This window comes from Liolophura sinensis, chromosome 1, assembly GCF_032854445.1.
Source record: "Liolophura sinensis isolate JHLJ2023 chromosome 1, CUHK_Ljap_v2, whole genome shotgun sequence".
NCBI classification, from domain to species: domain Eukaryota; kingdom Metazoa; phylum Mollusca; class Polyplacophora; order Chitonida; family Chitonidae; genus Liolophura; species Liolophura sinensis.
Genome location: NC_088295.1, coordinates 78,573,055 through 78,594,800, shown reverse-complemented (window position 1 = coordinate 78,594,800; position 21,746 = coordinate 78,573,055). Strand labels below are relative to the sequence as shown.

Below are 21,746 nucleotides of genomic sequence, written 5' to 3'. Positions count from 1 at the left end.
TGTTTAATAAATGTGAAGTTCACATTTTTGTGTTACAAAATAATAAAACACAAACTTGTGTTAAACCAAAATGAGATAATTTATGCACATCAATGCAAGACCTTGTGTTACTTCAACACAAGATGGAGTTGTTCAAATATGAAACAAGAGTTTTGTTATAAAGAACACAAGTTTGTATTCATACAACACTAGTGGTTTTTGTATGCAAGACTATATTGACTATGTCAACATTGGCGTATGCCTTTCATGCACTTTGAAAACTAATTTAACGTTGATTATAAAATTTATCTTTCCTTCCTTCCTCTTGTTGTCTTCCAGACAATCCAGCTCCTGTCAACTCATAAAAGAACAGTGAAGAACCTATGCGGAATTAATAAGAAGGGGATGATTTTTTGTTAAACGAAACTGCTTCTTTATTATTTGAGATGCGCGTGGATGTTTCTTCAGCTAGATACTAACCGCGAAACTATCATTTCAAACCCGTGAAGTGTTTTCCTTCTCACGACTGTTAGCATATTAGCGGACAGAAAGAGTTCTTAGACATTCAAGATGGGAGACACAGCAAACGAACAACATGGTCGTACATCTGGTAAGTAATAACTACACAACTGTAAGTGCAAAAGTGGTCCTCACGATCCTTTGATGGTTGGTACCGGTTCCCTTCATTCAAGCTGTTGTTTGTGTACCTGGAGTTTAACTTCAGTCATTTCACAACGATGTCTGTTATTAACCGACCTGCCTCAATGCGAATCTGTTTTCAGTAACAATGCTGCTTCACTGGAATGCCTAATCTCGGACAGTCAGGCAGCATAACCGTTAAAAAGTTTCCAAAACACCAAAAAAATTCAGCTTTTCAAAACGATTGTGTAAGTGAAGTATGATTGGCTGACTGATTTCCGTGCGTGATCTAGTTTACACTGGAGAGCGGGAAAACGTCTGTGCGCGGAACGTCAGATATGATGCCCCACGCATGTATTCACAATATGCTGCAATTTTCGACGACATTTGAACAAATTCTCACAATCAAGGATGGCTTTTGTAACAGTTTATCCATCACTTTCTTAGGATTGTATCACAAAAGTTTGCCCCAGATTTTTGCTTATCTGGATCCGCTACGTAGTAATGACGTTGTTCAGTGCGAGTTACCATTGTTTGTCAACAACACAGCTTTTAATTATTCACTGATTTGCTAGCATTCGATCAATCCACTGGTTTAGATACTGACGGCTGCAATCACGACTCGGTTTTGACCCCGTTGGGAAACAGGTCGTGCGATGATTGCTGATAAGATCGTTCGTCATGCGGAACATTAGCTCTTCTAATGGGAATAACGACTGGGAGTAAACATTTACAGGTATAAATAGTTTATATATCTATCTTTCCCGCAATGGTTGCGAATCAGTTTATCATCACGAACTGTTTCTCCAGAGAAGGTTCTTGAAATGCCGTTGTACTCACTTCACATCGGGTACATTTGAACACATTGATAATTTATTAGATGATGGATTTATGGTGTATGGTGGTTTTTGATGAAAACCATGGACCTATTTATTGGACATGTATATCATGATTCTTGTCCATTTCGGCTGATTTACAATGAGACATGACTGTCCTTTGTGGATGCAAAAAATGTGAAAATACCAGGCGTTCATATTCAGCCCAACTGTCGGATTTGAACTGTCACATTATAGCTGATTATATCTTGAACTATTCCTCAGTATCGGTCTCAAAGATGTTCCTGCAAGGCAGAGGCTCAAACCTTTATGTTTTTCGTGTTGCCCAATAATCCATAGAGTTTTTGTCCTTTTTGTCCTTTCTAATTATCTTGAAAATATAAGGCGCCAAAACGTCAATGTCTAAACATATGTTCCTCACGGTGTTTCATTGAGGCAAATGTTGGCATTAAGATGAAAACAATGTGGAAATCAAATTAAACTCAAAACCGTTAAAACAACCAACAAACAAACGTGAATCAGTTGCTCGTAATGTGGATCCTGGTGGAAGTAAATGGAGAAAAACAACTTTCGTACACAAAATGCAATTCCTAATATGCACCCATCTGTATTTTTACAAAAAATTCTACCGATTGCAGGTGCGCAAATTGAGTACTGAAACCAATATTATAGCTTTGGCCTTCTTCTGTTCAAACTGATACAGAAGTATGGTCGTGTACAATAGTACCACAAGGTACTGACGATATAATACGTCAGAGTAGCGAATGGAATGCCCATACATACAATAGAGATCCATCAAAGGCCTGCGAAATACAATGGTCGCCCGGCGCCGTTATCCAGAAAAAGGAAAAGCGAACGCGAATCATGTTGGGAAGATCCGTGATTTGAACAAACCTTGTAGTGGAGATTGAGATTATGGATTTTTGTTATATCTGGCAGCCAGGAGCGACGTGGTAAAGGCTATGGCCCACTATATGGTCTCCGCGTGCCTTTCGTAATTTTCGTAGAACGTAATCATCAAATACCACAGTTTTGGCCATAACTGGATAACCAGGTGAGTTTACCAGTGACGATTATCCTGACAGAGTAGGTGGGTAAGTGTTACGCTTAGCTAAGCACGGTAAATTGTGCTGGATGAATCTTGATCGTATACCATTATGGTGACATTACGGTGATGACAGCCATGTAACGACGTTGCAGGACCGCTCTGGCTTTGTGGAAATCTTGACTTTGTACTGGGTTTCTACCACTTGCTTATTGTGCGTCTGCCTCAAGATTAGACTAATAAACTAAGCCTTTATTATTTTCGAGCCTTTAATATTTTTGGTTATTTGTCTTTACGAATGTGTTCTTAGGGCAATGAACGACGTTTTACTGTCCCAGTTTGGTCGTAGTATCGCGTGAATCTGCGACAGGCTATATGGAACACCATTTTCCCAGTATCGACCAGGCAGGTAGTGTTTAGAATCAGCGTTTTATAGGCACCATTGGTAACGGTTGTGTGGTTGCCGAGTACATCAGCAGTACCCTTGTATCATGTGGGCCGGCCAGGGTTCTCAGACAGATCAGCTAACCAGTTTGAGCAATGCGTTATGCCTATAGTGGGAAATCCACAACCTCTTGTATTGTACAATCCATTTCAAAGGCTTTTTGGTATATTGTGCTTTGGAAACCACTATAACTTTACCCGTATTCTGTCCAAAGCCATGGAGGTATATTGTGTTTGCAAAAACACTACAGCTTTACCCCTGTTCTGTTCAAAATGATGAAGATATATTGTGGTGGGAAAACACCACCGCTGTTCTGTCTAAAGCCATGAAGTTACCCCTGTTCTGTCCAAAGTGATGAAGATATATTGTGGTTGGAAAAACCACTATGGTGACATGTATATGATGTAGTGTTCCTCTCTGTTTTGCAGCAAACAATTTGGATGATGGAATATCGCGTCTGGACAAGACATTAAATAAAATCTACCTCCCAGAAATCATGGCAGCCAGACGGGTTATTCATTCCCGCATGCGCAAAAAGCGGGAAAGGCAAATGGCGGGTGGTCCCCGAAACGGCCCTACATTGTACGACTACATCATGGAGAGCAGGAGACGGAAAGGTGGTGGACAGTCAGTCGGTATGGGAGAGGTGAGTATGTTCTCATTTAGACATGAATCTGCGCAGGCGCTGATTATAAACTCACACTTAAGTGTACCTCAAATGCCAGCGTGTGGTACATTGGTGAATGAAGGTGTGTTGTCTGTGAAGCATATGGAGAAGTGAGTGTGTTCTCACTGAGACATGAATCTGCGCAGGCGCTGATTATAAACCCACAACTCAGCTGACCTGAAAGGGAACCGTGTGCTAGATGGGTGAATGAAGGTGTGTTGTCTGTGAAGCATACATTTGATTCCCTCATAATGGTCTATAAATGCCATATACTGTTATCACCGGTGCCTCATCGGTGATTAGCCCCGCTAAATCCAGTCAAAATCGTATGTTTAGAGACAGAATACTGGAATGTAATATGTTCTCAGGCACAAATATATCATTTTCAACAACTATCTGTTGCGTGGAGTGTTTTTACATTCTTACAAAAATCTGAATTAGAATTTGACTAGATGTTAAACAGCTCTAGTCAGAAGCTCATTAAGATTAACTCGCTGACTTATACCTTCATAAAGTGGCAGTTAAAGAAGTTAAACATGAGCTACACATGGTATGATTTGTGAAAGTCAAAATAATAATGTGGCGGGCTGCCTCACCCGCCTGGATGTCATTTGCCTTTAATTTTTAAGTTGGTTTTGTAAAACTCTTGTTGAAGTAGAAACGTCAACAGAATCTGTTAAGCTATTTCTCATATTTTACTGTTGTTCTCTTGTATTTCAGCAACAACCGCTCGAAGACGTTCCAGAGGTAAGCAGGCATATAACAGTATATCAGTACATATTTTATCGAAAATTATTCTCGACATAGATATGACTTGTCAAACACACCGAATAAAGGAAATCATGACTATAACACAAAACTGTTTAGTGCTGGCAGGTGGGAACTGTGTTATAGACAATGTCATAAGTTTGTTACTGGGAGGTATTCAGATTCTGGTCTCTTCGGAATGGAATCTTAGTTTGAAAGCTATTTGGCCTCGCTTGGCAAGAGTCTGTGACGCAAGTGTTTCCTCCAGGTCTAAGAAGAGGTAACAGGAGATAATTATTGATGATAGGAGGCAGACATTTATCTCAGGATATATGTCGTTGAAACTTCAACATGTGGACCAATTTGGTTTTAGGAAATATGGCTATTTTTATTTAATTTATGTACTTGTATTTATTTCATTAATCCTCAAAATAAATAACTTTGCTGTTTCCCATTATGAAATTATTATTCAGTTTTGTTAAAAAGGAAATGTGTTGAAACATTACAACTTAATTTTGTAACCTGAACTATTTTTATGGTTTTCGACAATAATCTGAAGTACTGTTCACATTTCAGGGCGACGAAAAGCGCGAACACCAAGCTCCTACCCGACAGGACAGTGCCTTCCAGAGCGTGGATCTGTCAGAGATAGCGGGGCTCCGGGAGGACCCCAATCGGACCCCAACTCCTCAGCCCACTTTCACGGACGGCCCCCAACAGGTTCGCCAGGAACGTCAGACAGACAGGACGGAGGCTGTGGCCGCACTTGCCACGGTATCGGAGAAAACTCCGAATTCCCGGTCGTCATCAGGTCAGTCGTCCACTAAGTCCGAAGAGCTTCACGAACGTTACGAGCTCCAGGTGAAACCAGGCTACGCGGACGCTCAGCAGGTAGAAATGGCAACAGCGGCGTGCAGAGTCAATGATCAGCGGAGAAACTCGTACCATAGCACCACAGATCGAAAAGTTAACTACAGACAAAATTCAGCGTCTTCGGATCCGGGGGAAGTGAGAGAGAAGTCTGTGAAGAAAAAGCAACAACAGCGGCAGGCGAATGACCTTGACCTCGCCCAGAAGATCATTCTTAAGCGGAAGGTTGAGGAGTACATAGACAGACAGGAACCGGAGGTAAGCTCAATTTATTGCCGTGTTTTCTGATGACTTAGGGAGCTAAAGGCAAGATATACATAGAGTTTATCAGTATCCAGCAAGCCTGGGAATAATTAAATATAGTTCCGTCAGTTTCTTTCAACGAAAATAACATATAGACAGTTTTATGTTTGGCATGTGTTGTCTTGGATCGCTTCTCTATGTATTGCAGACGACCATTGATGAAGTCGCTGAATCCAGCACCAAGGAAGCGGCCTGGGCAGAGGAATCGGAGGTCAAAGAGGATGTAGTGAAGGAGTCGACTGAGAAGACAAAACACCACGGACGTGAATCCATCCAGACAGTGGTCTCTCATAGATCTGAATCCTCATCTGGGAATTCCCCAGTAACGAGCCGCGATGAGGTGTCGTCTGCCATATCCACCAAATCACCCGATGGAGTTATAAGTGAGAATTTCGAGAGACCGGAAAGCGGGACTAAATCCCGTCCTTCCATGGCGGGATCTGACCTGAATCCCCACCCTGTTCTACCGGGCATCGGTACCCCTCCGGTCACGGATGACAGTGGGTCCCTTCAACAAGAGGAATCAGAGGAAGACGATAACTTCCCTGTGGCTGAAGCTGTAACGGCGGGGGCAGTGGCGGCGGGGGCAGGAACCGCGGCGGCTGTTGCCATCAAAGCGAACAATTCGGAGAAAACCAAAAAAGAGAAAACCAAAGAGAACAAGAAACAAAGAAAGGACAGAAAGTTGTCTGCTAAAGTGGCAGAGGAAGCCAGTAAAGCTGACAAGCCGAAAGTTAAAGGGCCGAAAGCGGATGCAGCAAGAGAAAATGCGCCACAGAAGCCGGAGAAAAAGGAAAAATCGAAAGAGGACAAGAAACCTTTGTCTTTGATTGACATGAGTCCAGGTGAAATGAAATCTACAATAGATGCATTAGACAAAATGGTGGACGCCAATATTCAAGATGTTATAGACAATACGAAAGGCAAGAAACCAATAAAATCGACAGACTCAGAAAATGACCGCCGAATGGTGAAGGCTGTTATGAACCCAGCCTTTCAAGCGGAAATTAACAATTTCCTGGCACAGACGTAGATCAACAAGTTGTTTTCTTTCCTCAAAATCGTTGGATGCATTTTATTGTTGGATGGGTATTCAAGAGTGAAAGTAAGCACTTGGGTATGATGAAACCTATATGATATTGACATTTCAAGAGATATTTCACTTTGTATAACATCATCGATGGATATTTTTCACTTAACACAAATGTTGATCTTCTGCATATAAATGTAATGTTGTTGACATGGGGATGTTCTCAGTATTGGATATTATAGCTAACAAATGCCTTTCTCTTGGGCACAACCAATATCAACCCTACAAAGGGCGTCCACCTGAATGTTTGCTATTGTTGGTGATGCGGTCTAAATGATATTGATAATTAACTACCATTTAGGTGTCAGTTAATAATGACAACAACAATGTTGTAGGTACACCTGAGAGATGCTGCAAGCTGTAGACCACCCTACATGACCACATACTGTCATTTCCTTGCCGCACATCAGAAGCAAACACACAAATACTGAGAACTGTTTTTCCTTACATCTGTTATATACTGACACTTTTCCCTCACTTGCTCATTCAAGAATACATTAATGTAAAAAACGCGTTTCATCATTCTGTGATACGGATCATTACTGTGATATACTATCGTCTTTTTGATGTGCATGTGTAGGCCTAGGGCTGTGTGTTGAATGTGCACACTCTTCCATGTTTATGAGCACCTTCGTTATTCCCAGTTTTATGTATATTTATTGACTGTCTAACTCATTGTTCTAGTACGTGGTGTTGTACTAATAAACTCTTACTTACATGTTGTCTTTTCTAACATTTGTACAATAATACTCTCAGATCACCGATTTTCCCCACAGCTAGGATTGCTTGCTTTTAATATCTGTTTCAAATAAACGAAGGATCTAAATCACAGTTCAGGTCGTCAAACAGTGAACGGAAGATTGTTATTTGGAAGTAGAAGAAGTTTTCTATGAAAGGCATTCGTGTGTAATAACCGATGCTTCAAACCATGTACCTAGTCGATAACACTTGCTTAAAACATTAACAAGGTCATTATTTGTATTATACAAAATATCATGCTATGAATCAAGAAAAAGTGTAAAGGTATCTTTGTTACGCTTTTATTGTAACTGCTTTTACTATAAACACAGCTTATGCTCAAAAATCATTGCATTTTGAGCATATGACTCCCTGGCTGGCAAGGTTTTAAGAAGACGAGAGTTTACGGTATTAAGAATAAAACGTTAAGTGGTTGTGATAACTGCATTCTTGATATACGTTGATCATTAAGCATGTGCATTTGCAATTTTTCCTGTCAATGACTTTATCCCGACATTTAAAGCGGAAAACATTTAAATTGTCGCACGAAACTGGTTCGTTTTAACAGAACTAGGTCAAATGAAATCAACAAATTACCCATATGAAATATAGCATTTGCTTACGGAGACGTTTAATAGTACACAGACCAATAATTAAGCCAATGGCCTAAAATAGAAACCTGTCTTTGACAGTATCTGTAATCTTGTGTCGTTAAGTTCAAAGGGGGAAAACAGAGCGACAATCCGGTGGCTGGAAAGCACGCTATTGGCGGATTAACACTGATGGACTTGGAACAGGCATAAAGAGTATAGGTGGGGAATTTCTCAATGGATCTTACCTGTAAAATCAATGTGACCCTACCTTCAATTAATCTTGGTCTAATGACCTGAAATGATTTTATGGTTCATTTCTGTTCAGAAAATTAATGAAGAAAAAAGCATTAGTAATTATAAAATTGAAAGCTAGAACAGGTGAAAGGGTGGTTAAACTACGAATATCAGATATTGCACAAGACGTGAATGAAGTATATCCAAGCATTAACTAAGAAAAATAAAAGATGACCTCAGCGGAGTTGGAAATGGACATGATGTTGACTTCCGAGCATTTTCTCATTTCATAATCAACAAGACAATGGGAACAGAAAACAATCGTAACGATAATGCGTGAATCGAAAATAGTTGTGCATAAAATAAGGGCCTCGTGTATAATGACAAACAAATGAATGTGACTAGCCAGATTAACGCTATAAAGTTTTATATACTTGCGAGGTTTGAGAGCAGCCATTGTGTCTGAGAGTTACCGAACATGGGCCTTCAGTCTTCGAATGCATTGAGTAAATCAAGTGAGTTGGGGCCAAATACTCAAAATGGGAAATAGTCGACTCAAGTTACACTCGAAAAATTAATCTGTTGATTTAAACAGAAAATCTGTTATCTGAGTAGTGTCAGAATGTATTCTGCTATTGCAACAGATTATTCTGTTAAATATAACACACATATTCTATTAATTCAACCTAAAGATTCTATTAGACTAACAGGATATTATGTTGAATATGGCACAGCAGAATAGTTATACAGTGAGAGTATAATAACAGAACACATTCCAGACAACAGACATTCTCTTGAAATTAACAGGTTAATTTTTTGAGTGTATCTTCTGAAAGATTGAAACTTGAGGCAAAGTGAATTATCAAGCAAAATGTCAACTAAGATATGGCAATTTACATACGACTCTTTTATACACATTTTTATTATTTAAAAAAAATTGATTATACTGTGTCATACTGAGTATATGAAGATTCCGCTTTTCACAAATAGTAAACTATATGTTCTTGTTTAACAATATGTAGGTTAAACCCTTGAGTTATCTTTTCCTCAAATGAAATAATGTACGGCTTAGACAGAGAAGCTAGCAGCCGTCACGACGTTATAATCAGGACCGGTTTAGTCACTTGCCCATATTACATGTATAATTTTAGGCTTGAAAATTCAATGTTTTCCACCGCATTCAATACAGCACGGTTTTAATCGATACAATAAAAGATGACACAATGCAATGCCCACACAATGTTGTTTTATTACACATGGAGGACAAAAAAGCAAGTCCAGATGAAAGTAAACTTAGGTAAAGGGTACATATTGATATCTGTGTAAAAATGCCTCGCTCCGTAAACACGAGGTCGTGATGACAAATGATCCTCTGTAAGTGTTTGTGTGATACGTGCGATTAAGAGGCTAATTAACTGCTGCTTCATGTGAATTCTAATTATGTTCGTAGCAACTAGCCACAAATTCATTATATCCTGGATTGATAAAGTCAAATTAAGTGTGCGGAAAGATATAGCTTCATGGATTATAGAAGATAACACAGACGGCGAATGTTCACTGAGGATAGATTAGATTAGACTTAGATTTCGTGTTATAAGCTTTCAAGGAGTCAAATTTTATAAAATTAAAGTATCGATTGTAAGCCGCAATTTTAGCGTTCGAAACTGATGGACAAGTATATAAACCATTGTCCTAATGAATAAAAATGATGAAACATGTCGCCAGCACCATGTAAACTAAGTATCGATATGAATAACGCTGAATGGGGTAAATGTTTATATTAGTTACAAATTTCAGACACGGTTACAATAAATATATTAAAATTAAAAATATATTTACAACAAACATCCTTCGCGAAATAGATAAGCGTAAAATTATCTCCAAAAATGTTCATACGGAAAGACGCAGCAAAACTAAAACAGTCATTATCCACAAATAACTCCTGTTTTTCTCAGCGCCATTTTCAGCGTCCTCGATGACTCCCTTGAGCAATCCCATAATGCCGTCGTTACAGAAATCTTCCGCGCATGTGTGGTAGCAAATCTCGTAGGGGCCGTGTTCTTCACATCGATCCTCTCCGTTATCAAAACCACACATCCGGTTAAACGAACGAATCTCCATAGTTTCTGAAACAGTTTGTTAAAAAACGAAAGTTTCATCTTTGCAGTTAATGATAAACTGAATGCCACGCGCGTTGTTGGTGGATGTCAGCTTAGACATGGAATGTCCACGGTAATATGATGAGTACATAATGTAGAGAGTTTTACATGATGAACACATTTACTGGATTAAAGACAATGGGATAAACCTGCGGAAGTTGATCACCAAATCGTCCACCGTTAACTAAATCAAATATTTGCTGCGGGAAGACGCTGTGTATAACATATATGATTTTGATTTATACCAAATCCCTATACACGTGGAATGATGACGATGAGGAGGATAATTGTGATGGTGAGAAATATGACTGTGAGCCAGGCTGTTGGAGTGAATGATGAGGGCTTGACATCACTTTGCCAGGGCTGAAACCACATCGTGGAGACCAAACAGTTTGACAGCACTCTTCAACACCCCACCCTATCCAAACTCCAACACAAATGAACTCTTCACCCCAACTACAGTTCTAGAGAGGCACGTTTTGTGTGTCTGCAATACGGATACTGTGCAATTTTCCTAGCAAAATAATATGACTTTTTGCACACCGAATACATAATGAACATCACTCATTTCCGTTTTAATGGTGGACCGCACCCTGAAAACATCAGTTCTTTCAGTAATGGCGATTTGCGGGATCAACAGAAACCGTAACACTGGCGTGTGCTCGACTTGTCTAGTTTAAATACTTACTGAACATTGTTTGATGAAGTTAACTCTTTTCCAATCTAATGTTTGCTTCTTTCCGCAACAATATTTTCTTGCAGCTGGCCGCTAAATAGATTCGGAAGTGGGGTTTTGGACAAATCTTTGTAAAAGATTTCACAAGGCCAAAACGATTCTGCCTCCATGGCGACCGGTCGGTCTTTTCTTATCAAACAAACCACGTGGTATTTTCTTGGCGGATGATGTTGACATGCACCGATCACAAACTCATGTAAACATTTCACACATGTTAAAATGAGTGTACAGAGAGATTTCCATTTTGCAGAATGTTTAAAAACAATGCCTAAGCCAAAGCAGAATGTATCGGAGTACGGTTCTCATGTGGAAATGGTAACACGCCAACCGATGAAAATGTCCTATGAGGGCTCCACAACTATCCCATAGGCTCGCCTGAGGTAAATCATTGGTAGACTAATGACACGCTACAGGTATGGGGATGGATCTATACTATAAATTGACAGTTTCATTCTTTAAAATAAAGTTGCGTTCACACGTTGCGAATTGGTCGTATGACACGAATTGTCGTACCAACTGCACGATTCAGGAACATTGAAACTTGAGCTTATCCCATTTTTATTCGGCTATTGATATATAACGAGCCGCTACGACAAATCGAATAGTGAAAGCGACTTACGCTTGATTGTTTCATTGATTTATTCATTTATTTGATTGCTGTTTTACGCCGTACTCAAGAATATTTCATATCTATGACGGCGGCCAGCATTATGACGGAAGGAAACTGGAGAGAGGTCAGGGAAAGCCCACGACCATCCGCAGGATGCTGCAAGACCTTCCCACACACAGCTTGAGAAGTACATGTAGTCAGCATGGGCTGGATTTAAACTCACAGCAACCACGTTGGAGAGACGTTCTTGTGTTATTTTTCTCTGCTCGCGCTCTAACCACTCGGTCATTCGGCCCTCAGCATGTAGTCAGCATGGGCTGGATTTAAACTCACAGCAACCACGTTGGAGAGACGTTCTTGTGTTATTTTTCTCTGCTCGCGCTCTAACCACTCGGTCATTCGGCCCTCAGTCGGCTTGATTTATTTATTTACTTGATTTGTGTTTTACTCCGCTAGAAACGCTTTGAATTAGGCCTAAATCATGTCATGCAACGCACCCCTTTCCCTCCACTTTCCTGGCACTCCATTTACATTAGCAAATCCAGTATTACATGAACAATGAAACGACATGAAACGATGGAATCCAAAAACCAAGACAATTAAAACGGTTCACGAAATTATTAGCAAATTAGCAAAAGATTGGCGCACCTACCGATGGTAATCTCGCTGGTAATGAGGCATTTATACGGACACTGACTTGCCCACTGTCCGATCGTCACGTTTTTAGGCGCGTGAACACACTCGATGCCTTGTTTTAGGGAGTTGATCGTGTAACTACATGTGTAGCACATCTCTCGACATTCTGAAAGAAAACCCGTCAAGAATTTCAATTTTGAAAACAGATGGTATGATATATGTGAATGTAAACTATGTTTAAATATAATATAAATTTTCTATCCAGAAATGAGACGGAACACACATCTCAAGTGACCTAACGATTAAAAAGCACTCATCTTTATCCCGATGATATGCAAGGATGATGCCGTCCTCATTTTTAAATTTAGCCTAAATAATACCAACTATTAGAGCATTATAATAAATAAGAAACGTAATTTTATTGTATGTTGGATTGTAATTTATTTTTCACCAAAAAATGTCCATGAAATAAAAACGTTCACGTTTGTTTCTTCCAACAGAACGTTAGCCTTGTAAATAGATACGTGAAAGGTCGATGACGACGTTTCCAGTTCGGACATCTAGTATTAAAGCAAAATCGTGCCTTCACATAATACGAACTAAAATGACAGCAGCTCACCTGATAATGTTGTTATCAATAGCAATATTGCCACAATAACATCCCACGATTTGACGGAAACCATCCTCAAAGAGGAACAGATAATCCAACCAAGTAGCTACTCCCAGAGTCTTCGTAAATGTCTTCAGTTAATAACTCCCTCAATTATCCTGAAAGAAATGAGGAACTTTAACCACTGATGCGTTCATCAGCACCTCAAGAAACAAATTCCAGCTCCTCTATGTTTCGTCGCAGATCTGCGCGATGTAACGACGCATCACACTTCTCCCAAAGTTTTAGAAATATATATATATATTGTCGCCTATCGCTTGTCTGTTCACAGATCTCCAGGTAAATGTACGCGACACTTTCCCAGGTGCCCCCACCTAAGGAAGATACAGTGGGGCGAATATAGGCTTGTTGGCTGCCGTAAAACTGAAGGAGGAAATAAATAGGTCTGACAAAACGATTGTGAAGGAAGCTTTGTTTACCTGTGATTAGGAACGCTGGGGTTAGCGGAATTCTCCTCAAAGCACGGGGCTCTCGAGGGGCCAAGCGTTTTTTGTTTTTGCTGACAAATGTAGGCCTCAAAGATAACTTCAGCTGAAACACGTCGAAGGAAAATAGGCTAAGCTGTTCCATATGAGTTGTACCTTCCAGATTAGCTGGATTAAGATTTCATGTTTCAATTTTGTCAAATTGTCCTTACGACAAACCACTCCTTTAACAAACAGATCAATCGGCCAATCAGTATATTAGTCAGTCAGATATCTTTTTATGTAAATTGTCTCCGAATTTTAGATAACTTGCAATATCAAGGATTGTGTATGGAGGTAAAGAGACGAACAAAGGGAAATTTGGCCCTCGCTACCATAATGGCCCAAGGAGTTCCTCACTACTGACAGATCACAAATCAGGTCTCGTTATCCAGTCCAGCTCTCTCGCTAGCTCAGCTGCGGCTTCACGCCAGGGGTTTTGTCAGATACTTGTAACTGACAAGTTGGGACAGTTTCCTCAGGGCTACCAGTCATATGGACCCTCTCACTTTAGTGGCATGTACTTGACTATATGAGGCCGTTCTTATTTTCTGATGGTAAATCATTCTACTCAAAGCGTCCAGTTTATAGTAAATGAATTTTCCTTTTTAAGTTCAAAGTTTAACTGTTTGTATGCAATATCATTTTGTGCTTGGAATTTTAAAGAAAACAATATTGTAATCTTTGTCTTTGTTTTGTGAAGATTTTTTGTCAAACGTGATGATGAGTTCAGGAGTTGTTATGGAGACTGAATCAGATTTTTGTAAACCAGTACGTCGCGTAACTCATATACACGATAGGACAGGAAGGCCATCAGAGCACTGAGCATGACAATTGTATACTCCATCTCATTACATTCTGGTCATGTGTGCACCAACGCGTCTGACAATGGCACATATTTGTAAACCGGTATATTTATTTGTTTCATTTATGTTTAAAGCTGCACTCAAGAGTGTTTTTAGGTAAAGGAAACCGGGGTGACCATTGCCAGATATCTAACAACCTTAAATCCGCATACGATCAACTGTTATAACATGTGGCCACTTATAGCACATATGCTCGTAAAATCATCACAGCGCTTTCATCACAATAAAACGTTTGTTTAGAGGAGATATGTTGCATCACAGAGGAAAAGATTACACTCTCATGTCAACACCCTGCGGATGGTCGTGGGTATCCTTTAGGCTCTGCCACCATAATGCTGGCCGCCGTCGTATAAGTGAAATATTCTTGAGTACGGCGTAAAACACCAAAGAAATAAATAAATAAACACTCTCATGAAGTTACTCTATATTTCACTTTAATTCTCATGGAGTTATTTATATTTCACTTTCACTCCCATGGAGTTACTTTATGCTTCACTTTCACTCTCATGGAGTTACTTTATATTTCACTTTCATTCCCATGTAGTTACGTTATATTTCACTTTCACTCTCATGGAGTTATTTTATATTTCACTTTCCGGCCGTACGTGGGAAGGTCTGCCAGCAACCTGCGGATAGTCATGGGTTTTCCCGGCTCCGCCCGATTTCCTCCCACCATAATGCTGGCCGCCGTCGTATAAGTGAAATATTCTTGAGTACGGTGTAAAACACCAATCAAATAAATAAATAAATATTTCACTTTCACTCCCATGGAGTTACTTTATATTTCACTTTCACTCTCAGACAGTTACTTTATACTTCACTTTCACTCTCATGGAGTTACGTTACATTTCACTTTCACATATACACTCCTTGCTACTTGTGTCATGTTAAATTTTAAAGTAAATGTGCTCATTGATCTGGTCGCTAACGGACACAATCACAGTATCAAGGATGGCTATATATGTCTACCGTATACTACGTGATTTAAAGAAACCTAAAAAAAAACAGTGCTCCTGAAAGCATCTTTTTGCGAACGGGGTACCTTTGAGAGCCTCTGTCTAACAAAGTTTGTTGTTTGACCTTCCAAATGACACAGACGGCCTGAACGCGCTGAGCAAACATCAGGATAGCACAAATACGGATAAATCCCGCTGTGGATTTCATGTGAGGGTTGAGGGGATATGTGAGCACAGGAAAATGCCTTCAGCAGGATGGTTACTTTCTGGGTGGAGTTGGACGGCCGACACGTCCACTGGTTGTAACAGTAATTGTATGTGGGTAGTGGGAGGGGGGGGGAGGTTGGAATAACTTGCCAAATTACGTAAGGAGCCCTAAGCAGCGAGTAAAAGGTATGTCTATACATTATCCTATGGAAATCCCCGTTCTTAAAGAAGCTATACCGGGGATTACTGGGATAAAACCCATCTCCGCTAATAAATCGACCAAGAAAGCTCAAATTGTTTTCTTTCAGTAAATATCAGACTCAGACCTGTACTGTTTATAGTGTTGAAATGATTTTAAAGTTTGGAAAAGTAACTATATAAGCGATTTTAAAAGGCAACGCATGGAGACGTGATATTTTATTGGGAGTATTCTAAAACTATAGCAAAATTCCATTGGAGTTGCACTGGTCGGTTTTTGCCAAAATTCTGGTACAGCCTCTTTGTTCATATTGTACATATACAGCTGTACACCAAGGATATTTCCCTATATTATTAGTTTGATCTCTCCATCGTGTTAAGCCCAAAGTAGTAAATTCAAGTCAGTTCTTACCGCTGCTGGTTTTCTGTTTTTACTAGACCATTGCTGTCAAGTACTGTATATAATTATATAGTTTTACTCTCCTTAAATACGTCGTATCCCTTAATAGAGCGAGTTCGAAACTGCAGGAATACAACAATGTAGAAAATGGACGTTTTTCTTATATATATATATATATATATATATATATATATATATATATATATATATATATATATATATATATATATATATAAGAAAAACGTCCATTTTATATATATATATATATCATCGATGTCATTTGCGCATGCATGTTAATTTCTATTGCCGCATGCATTCCCCTTCCTCGTGTATACTGACGAAATTAACATTATTGTGTCTCCCTCTAAATCACAACCAAACATTAGCATAGCTGATATCAGCTCAAAATGGAGAATATTGCAGCTTATTCCTTCACTTCGTCCACGTGTCATGTAAAACATCTCACAACAGCGTTTATTTTCTAATCTTGCGTAAGCATTTGCAAGTGCTGTTGATTGTTTGTATGTATCTGGCCACTGGGTCACCTACAACTGACCATGATACGGGTTCATTATAAGCAGACCAATGAGCAAAGCAATGGCGGATGACGTCAGATGACTGAAGTAGCTGACGTGTTGTCTCGCGCTGTTCGGGTCTCCTGTCTCCACCAGCACCCCGCTAAGTCCACCATTGCACAGATCAGTAGAGCAGGAATAGATACACATCTCACGCAGCCCGACTATGTTACAACTGGTGGGGCCGATGTTACCACAGCCTCTATTGATCGACAACAACTGCATAGCACCTGGTAGAGGAAGAAAAAGATATTCATTGATAATCACTGATTTTATTAGTCAATCAATCTATAAAGATTTGTTTATTTATTTGATTGGTGTTTTACGCCGTACTCAAGAATATTTCACTTATACGACGGCGGCCAGCATTATGGTGGGTGAAAACCTGGCAGAGCCCGGCGGAAACCCACGACCATCCGCAGGTTGCTGCAGACCTTCCCACGTACGGCCGGAGAGGAAGCCAGCATGACCTGGACTTGAACTCACAGCGACCGCATTGGTGAGAGACTCCTCGGTCATTACGCTGCGCTAGCGCAATCTATAAAGAACAACAGCTACAGTAGAGAGTATATATGGTATGGTAGTTTCTTTCGTCCGACGTTTTTTAAAACACGTTTGTAACTGGAGTTTAACCAGTTAAAATAAAATTTAAAACTTAATTTAATCAGCCTATACTGGACAACCAGACAGCTTCTAACAACTAACAACTAACTAACTAACTAACAAGCGAAGATTGAAAAAATTGTCTCTCACATGCGCCCAACTCTTATTCTACATATGTACAAATATTTGTACATATATCTAAAGCTTGGCTTTATTTGGACATATGTAGAAACCTTACGTAACATAGAAATCTTTCTTACATATGTACAAAGATTTGTACATCTGTATAATAAGAACTTGATGCATGTACAATTCTTTGGCACCAGACAACAATATCAAAACTGAGGGACAACGTTTCAAATTTCCCTTGTTAGCTAGTTAGTTAGTTAGTTAGTAGAGAAGTTGTTGGGTTACCAGGTATATGCTGCTTAAATTAAGGTTTCAAATTCAGTTTACAAACGTTTTTATGAAAAAGGTCGGACAAAAGGAACTACTATACCAGAAGCTACTCTACTGTCATCTCCTGTGTCTGACATGTGCAATGCTTTTTCTGTATACACTGTCCTTGTGAAGTAGTAATCCCTTAAGCCTGAGCAGTGTTTTCACTGTGGTTGTGTAATAGCAGTCGCTAGGGCTTGGCCAGCGCAGTAATTTACCTGTGTGTACTGCGGTGGTATATTGGTAGTCAAAGGGTCTGAACAACGCACCGGTTTACCTGTATTTGTTGTGGTTGTGTAATAGCAGTCAGTTGGGTCTGGACAACGCGGTGGTATACCTGTGCATATTTATTTATTTGGTTGGTGTTATACGACGGCGGCCAGCATTATGGTGGAATGAAACCTGGTGTATAGCTGTGTGTTGTGTAATAGCCACACACAGGGATCTGGACAGTTTAGAGGTTTACCTATATCCACTGTGGTTGTGTAATAGCACACACAGGGATCTGAACAGTTTAGTGGTTTACCTATATCCACTGTGGTTGTGTAATAGCAGTCATAGGGGTCTGGACAACGCACCGCCCACTCAACGGAGGCATTCTGAGGACTGTGCACGCACTCAATTCCTCGCTTCTCTGTCGCGTGGTTGTTAAACGCACAGCTATAACATTTCTGACGACACACTGCAAATAAAACATGTTCTTGAGTACACCCTTATCCATCAGTCCTGCTACTCATAAAGTAAAAATATCTTGAGTACGCCCTTATCCACCAGTCCTGCTACTCATAAAGTAAAATATTCTTGAGTACGCCCTTATCCACCAGTCCTGCTACTCATAAAGCAAAATATTCTTGAGCACGGCCTTATCCACCAGTCCTGCTACTCATAAAGCAAAATACTCTTGAGCACGGCCTTATCCAATATTTCTGTTACTCATAAAGTAAAACATATTTGAGTACGGCTTTATCCAACATTTCTGTTACTTATAAAGTAAAATATTCTTGAGTACAACTTCATCCAGTATATATGTTACTTATAAAGTGAGTGAGTGAGTGAGTGCTTGGGGTTTAACGTCGTACTCAACAATTTTTCAAGTCATATGACGACGAAGGAATCATTAGGGTGCATGCACGTGTAATGTGCCTCCTTGTTGCAGGACGGATTTCCACCGCTCTTTTATTTAGTGCTGCATCACTGAGACGACTTACGAAGGCAAGTAAGCCGCCCGCCCGAGCATTATACTGATACGGGTCAACCAGTCGTTGCACTATCCCCTTCATGCTGAACGCCAAGCGAGGAAGTTACAACTTCCTCTTTTAAAGTCTTAGTGTGACTCGACCAAGGATTGATCCTGGATCTACCGGTCCCGTACTTATAAAGTAACAATACTAATTAGGGCCTTATCCAACATTTCTGCTACTCATAAAGTAAAATATTCTTGAGTACAACTTCATCCAACTTATATGTTACTGATAAAGTAAAACTATTGATTAGGGCCTTATCCTACATCTCTGCTACTCATAAAATAAAATATCTTTGAGTATGGCCTTATTCAACACACACACATACACATACATAATTATATACATACATACCTACTTACTTACCTACTTGACTGGAAACAAAAGTAAACGCCATACTTACGGGCAATGGTTACTAGTGTGAGAATGGTAACGCTTTGTAGAGCAGCCGCCGAGGCCATGATAGTGAAAGTGGGGCCGCCCTTGTGTACAGGTTCTCGCCAGTTGTTACGAAACTCGCTGATTATCTCATCCTACTCCGATCTTGACAGGTATAGGATATGTGACTAGTGATCGTAAGATAGTCACAACTGTATAAAGTAATACACCACAACATGCGGATCCAGCCCAAGTGGGCAGTCTCCACGACAGCCACACCTTACTGTGTATTAAGCCCTCGCAAACACATGCTGTTATGCATGGAAGGTGGGACATGCTCCACTCTCTTTTATTCAGTTCGTTCTTTTCATTTTAAACCGGTCTGAGTTCGCGGACAAAAGAAAGGTCCGTGACGGTATTTATACCCGTTGTGTTCTTTCACAGCGGTGGTAGGGGTAGGCCGTTATAGCTGAATTTCAGTATGACTGTAGCAGTACACTGTATATACTGAAACGTTTTGAACGTGTGTACATAGCCAGTATTAAATGGCTACGACTGAATAGCTTATGCCTGTCTCGCCTGTGCTTTTGATTGTCAGTAAATAATGACGAACTTGTCTTGTATAACATGATACAGCCTCGTCAGTTCTCAGTGTGATGGTATGAAACTATGATATTGGTGCACTTTGCTATTATTGCAAAACTTTCGTTTGTTGATTGACTGTTTGTTTTCCAAATTAATGACGTCTCCATTCCAGTTAGCTGCCTTTGCATTCCTTTATATTTAATTTTGCTATCTAAGAACTTTCTTTAAGCATAATACATTTTTTTGTTTTCTATTGTCCTCAAGACAGAAATAATTCTTTTCTTGAGGAGTCAAAATCTGTGGTCTTTTGTGCGCACATAATGCCTAATTAGGCGTATAAACCATATAATCTGAGCTATATATTGTATAAATCATATAATGTATGCAACATACTGTATAAATCATATAATCTGAGCTATATATTGTATAAATCATATAATGTAAGCAACATACTGTATAAATCATATAATCTGAGCTATATATTGTAAATCACAATTTACCGTTCTTATATTTTATAAATGTTTGTTTATTGGTGTGATTTTTGTTTAACTCTATTTTCAAAAATTTTTCACTTATATAATACGACGGCCAGAAAACCGGAGTACCGGGTGTAAACCACTGACTTTCAGCGAATTACTTGCAAATTTTCCCACCAAAGCCCCAGGAACAATGGAGGAAGGGCAATCAAGAAAATTCCAGTCCGAGATCGGAATAGAACACGTCTCATGGATTCTAGAGATGGAAAGGTAAGCGCTTTAACCGGGCCACAGCGGTCCATTCCCAATAATATAAACAATAACACCTTGGCGTTGTGAAAAAGGAAGATAAAGGAACACAAAAATGCAAATGTGACGTCATGCAAAGATGCTGACGTGAATATAATTCACTATAGTCGAATTATACTCAGCTTTGTGGTAAATTGTATTTTGTCAAAAAATATGAATCATAGAAAGCGGCAACATTCAAGTTGGCGCACAAATATGAAGAACATAACGACATGTTCTTAAGAGATATACCCACTACTTAGGCACCGAGTTCCAGGTCATCCTAGCTTACTCTTCGGTCGTATACGTGGAAAGATCTGCCAGCAACTTGTGGATGACCGTGGATTTCCCCTGTGCTCTATCCGGTTCCCTCGTGCATAATGCTGACCGGAGACATATTAGTGAAACATAGTTCTCTGAATAATGGGTAAAACACCAATCAAATAAATATATCAACCAAATACATCATTATGTATATTTCTGGACAGTATTATCTGTAGCCCATACAGTTACTTTGCTGATATCATCATGGAAATTTCGAAGAATTATAAGCAGATTATGTTTGAAAAATGTGTCTGGTTTCCTCCCACCATAATGCCGACCGCCGTCGTATAAGTGAAATACTCTTGAGTACGGCGTAAAACCCCAAATAAATAAATAAATAAAAAATTTGAAATAAATGCCTTTAATCCATGATTAATATTTGAAGAATATGTCTGATCACACAAATTACTACTCATCTTGGAAAACTTTTTTTGCTACTCAGGTTTGGTTAGAAAACCTTTATCTCAGTCCGATTTTCGTTAGTAACATATGGACGGGCATTCATTAGACATTTCACTCTTAGACACGTTAAATACAAAACCATCTTTTTTTTCAGGAAGGGGCGTCCGTGGCTCAGTTGGTTAGCGCGCTAGCACAGCCTAATGACCCAGGAGCCTCTCACGGTCGCCGTGAGTCCAGCTCATGCTGGCTTCCTCTGCGGCCGTACGTGGGAAGGTCTTTCAGCAACCTGCGGATGGTCATGGGTTTTCCCCGCGCTCTGCCCGGTTTCCTCCCACCGTAATGCTGGCC

The 21,746-nt window shown here is 39.7% G+C and overlaps 2 protein-coding genes and 1 long non-coding RNA gene across 3 annotated transcripts; 1 reads left to right on the top strand and 2 right to left on the bottom strand.

Annotated features, from left to right (window-relative positions):
- The first annotated feature begins 358 nt into the window (after positions 1-358).
- LOC135473937 (uncharacterized) lies at positions 359-7,643 on the top strand. Its single transcript, XM_064753897.1, has 5 exons — positions 359-589; positions 3,373-3,590; positions 4,332-4,358; positions 4,935-5,486; positions 5,680-7,643. The coding sequence occupies exons 1-5, from the start codon at positions 550-552 to the stop codon at positions 6,562-6,564; spliced, it is 1,722 nt and encodes a 573-aa protein (XP_064609967.1). The 5' UTR covers positions 359-549; the 3' UTR covers positions 6,565-7,643.
- Positions 7,644-9,165: 1,522 nt separating this feature from the next.
- Positions 9,166-16,233, bottom strand: LOC135473947 (uncharacterized). The gene is made up of 4 exons (XR_010444607.1): positions 13,417-16,233; positions 12,947-13,095; positions 12,344-12,493; positions 9,166-10,312 (listed from the first exon to the last, which is right to left on the bottom strand). It is a non-coding gene; the product is annotated as an uncharacterized LOC135473947 (long non-coding RNA).
- Positions 16,234-16,362: 129 nt separating this feature from the next.
- LOC135461809 (uncharacterized) lies at positions 16,363-19,622 on the bottom strand. Its single transcript, XM_064739052.1, has 3 exons — positions 19,349-19,622; positions 18,231-18,386; positions 16,363-16,893 (listed from the first exon to the last, which is right to left on the bottom strand). Exons 1-3 carry the CDS (start codon positions 19,404-19,406, stop codon positions 16,634-16,636), a joined length of 474 nt encoding a protein of 157 aa, XP_064595122.1. The 5' UTR covers positions 19,407-19,622; the 3' UTR covers positions 16,363-16,633.
- Between the last annotated feature and the right edge of the window lie 2,124 nt (positions 19,623-21,746).

What these genes read in the sequence shown, in the direction of transcription:
- LOC135473937 (XM_064753897.1), top strand. Translation starts at nt 550, where the DNA reads ATGGGAGACACAGCAAACGAACAACATGGTCGTACATCTG. An exon ending in ACAACATGGTCGTACATCTG is followed by an intron (nt 590 to 3,372) that starts GTAAGTAATAAC and finishes TCTGTTTTGCAG; the next exon opens with CAAACAATTTGGATGATGGA. An exon ending in TAGACAGACAGGAACCGGAG is followed by an intron (nt 5,487 to 5,679) that starts GTAAGCTCAATT and finishes TATGTATTGCAG; the next exon opens with ACGACCATTGATGAAGTCGC.
- LOC135461809 (XM_064739052.1), bottom strand. Translation starts at nt 19,406, where the DNA reads ATGGCCTCGGCGGCTGCTCTACAAAGCGTTACCATTCTCACACTAGTA. An exon ending in CACACTAGTAACCATTGCCC is followed by an intron (nt 18,387 to 19,348) that starts GTAAGTATGGCG and finishes TTTTATTTGCAG; the next exon opens with TGTGTCGTCAGAAATGTTAT. An exon ending in CACAACCACAGTGGATATAG is followed by an intron (nt 16,894 to 18,230) that starts GTAAACCACTAA and finishes TTCCTCTACCAG; the next exon opens with GTGCTATGCAGTTGTTGTCG.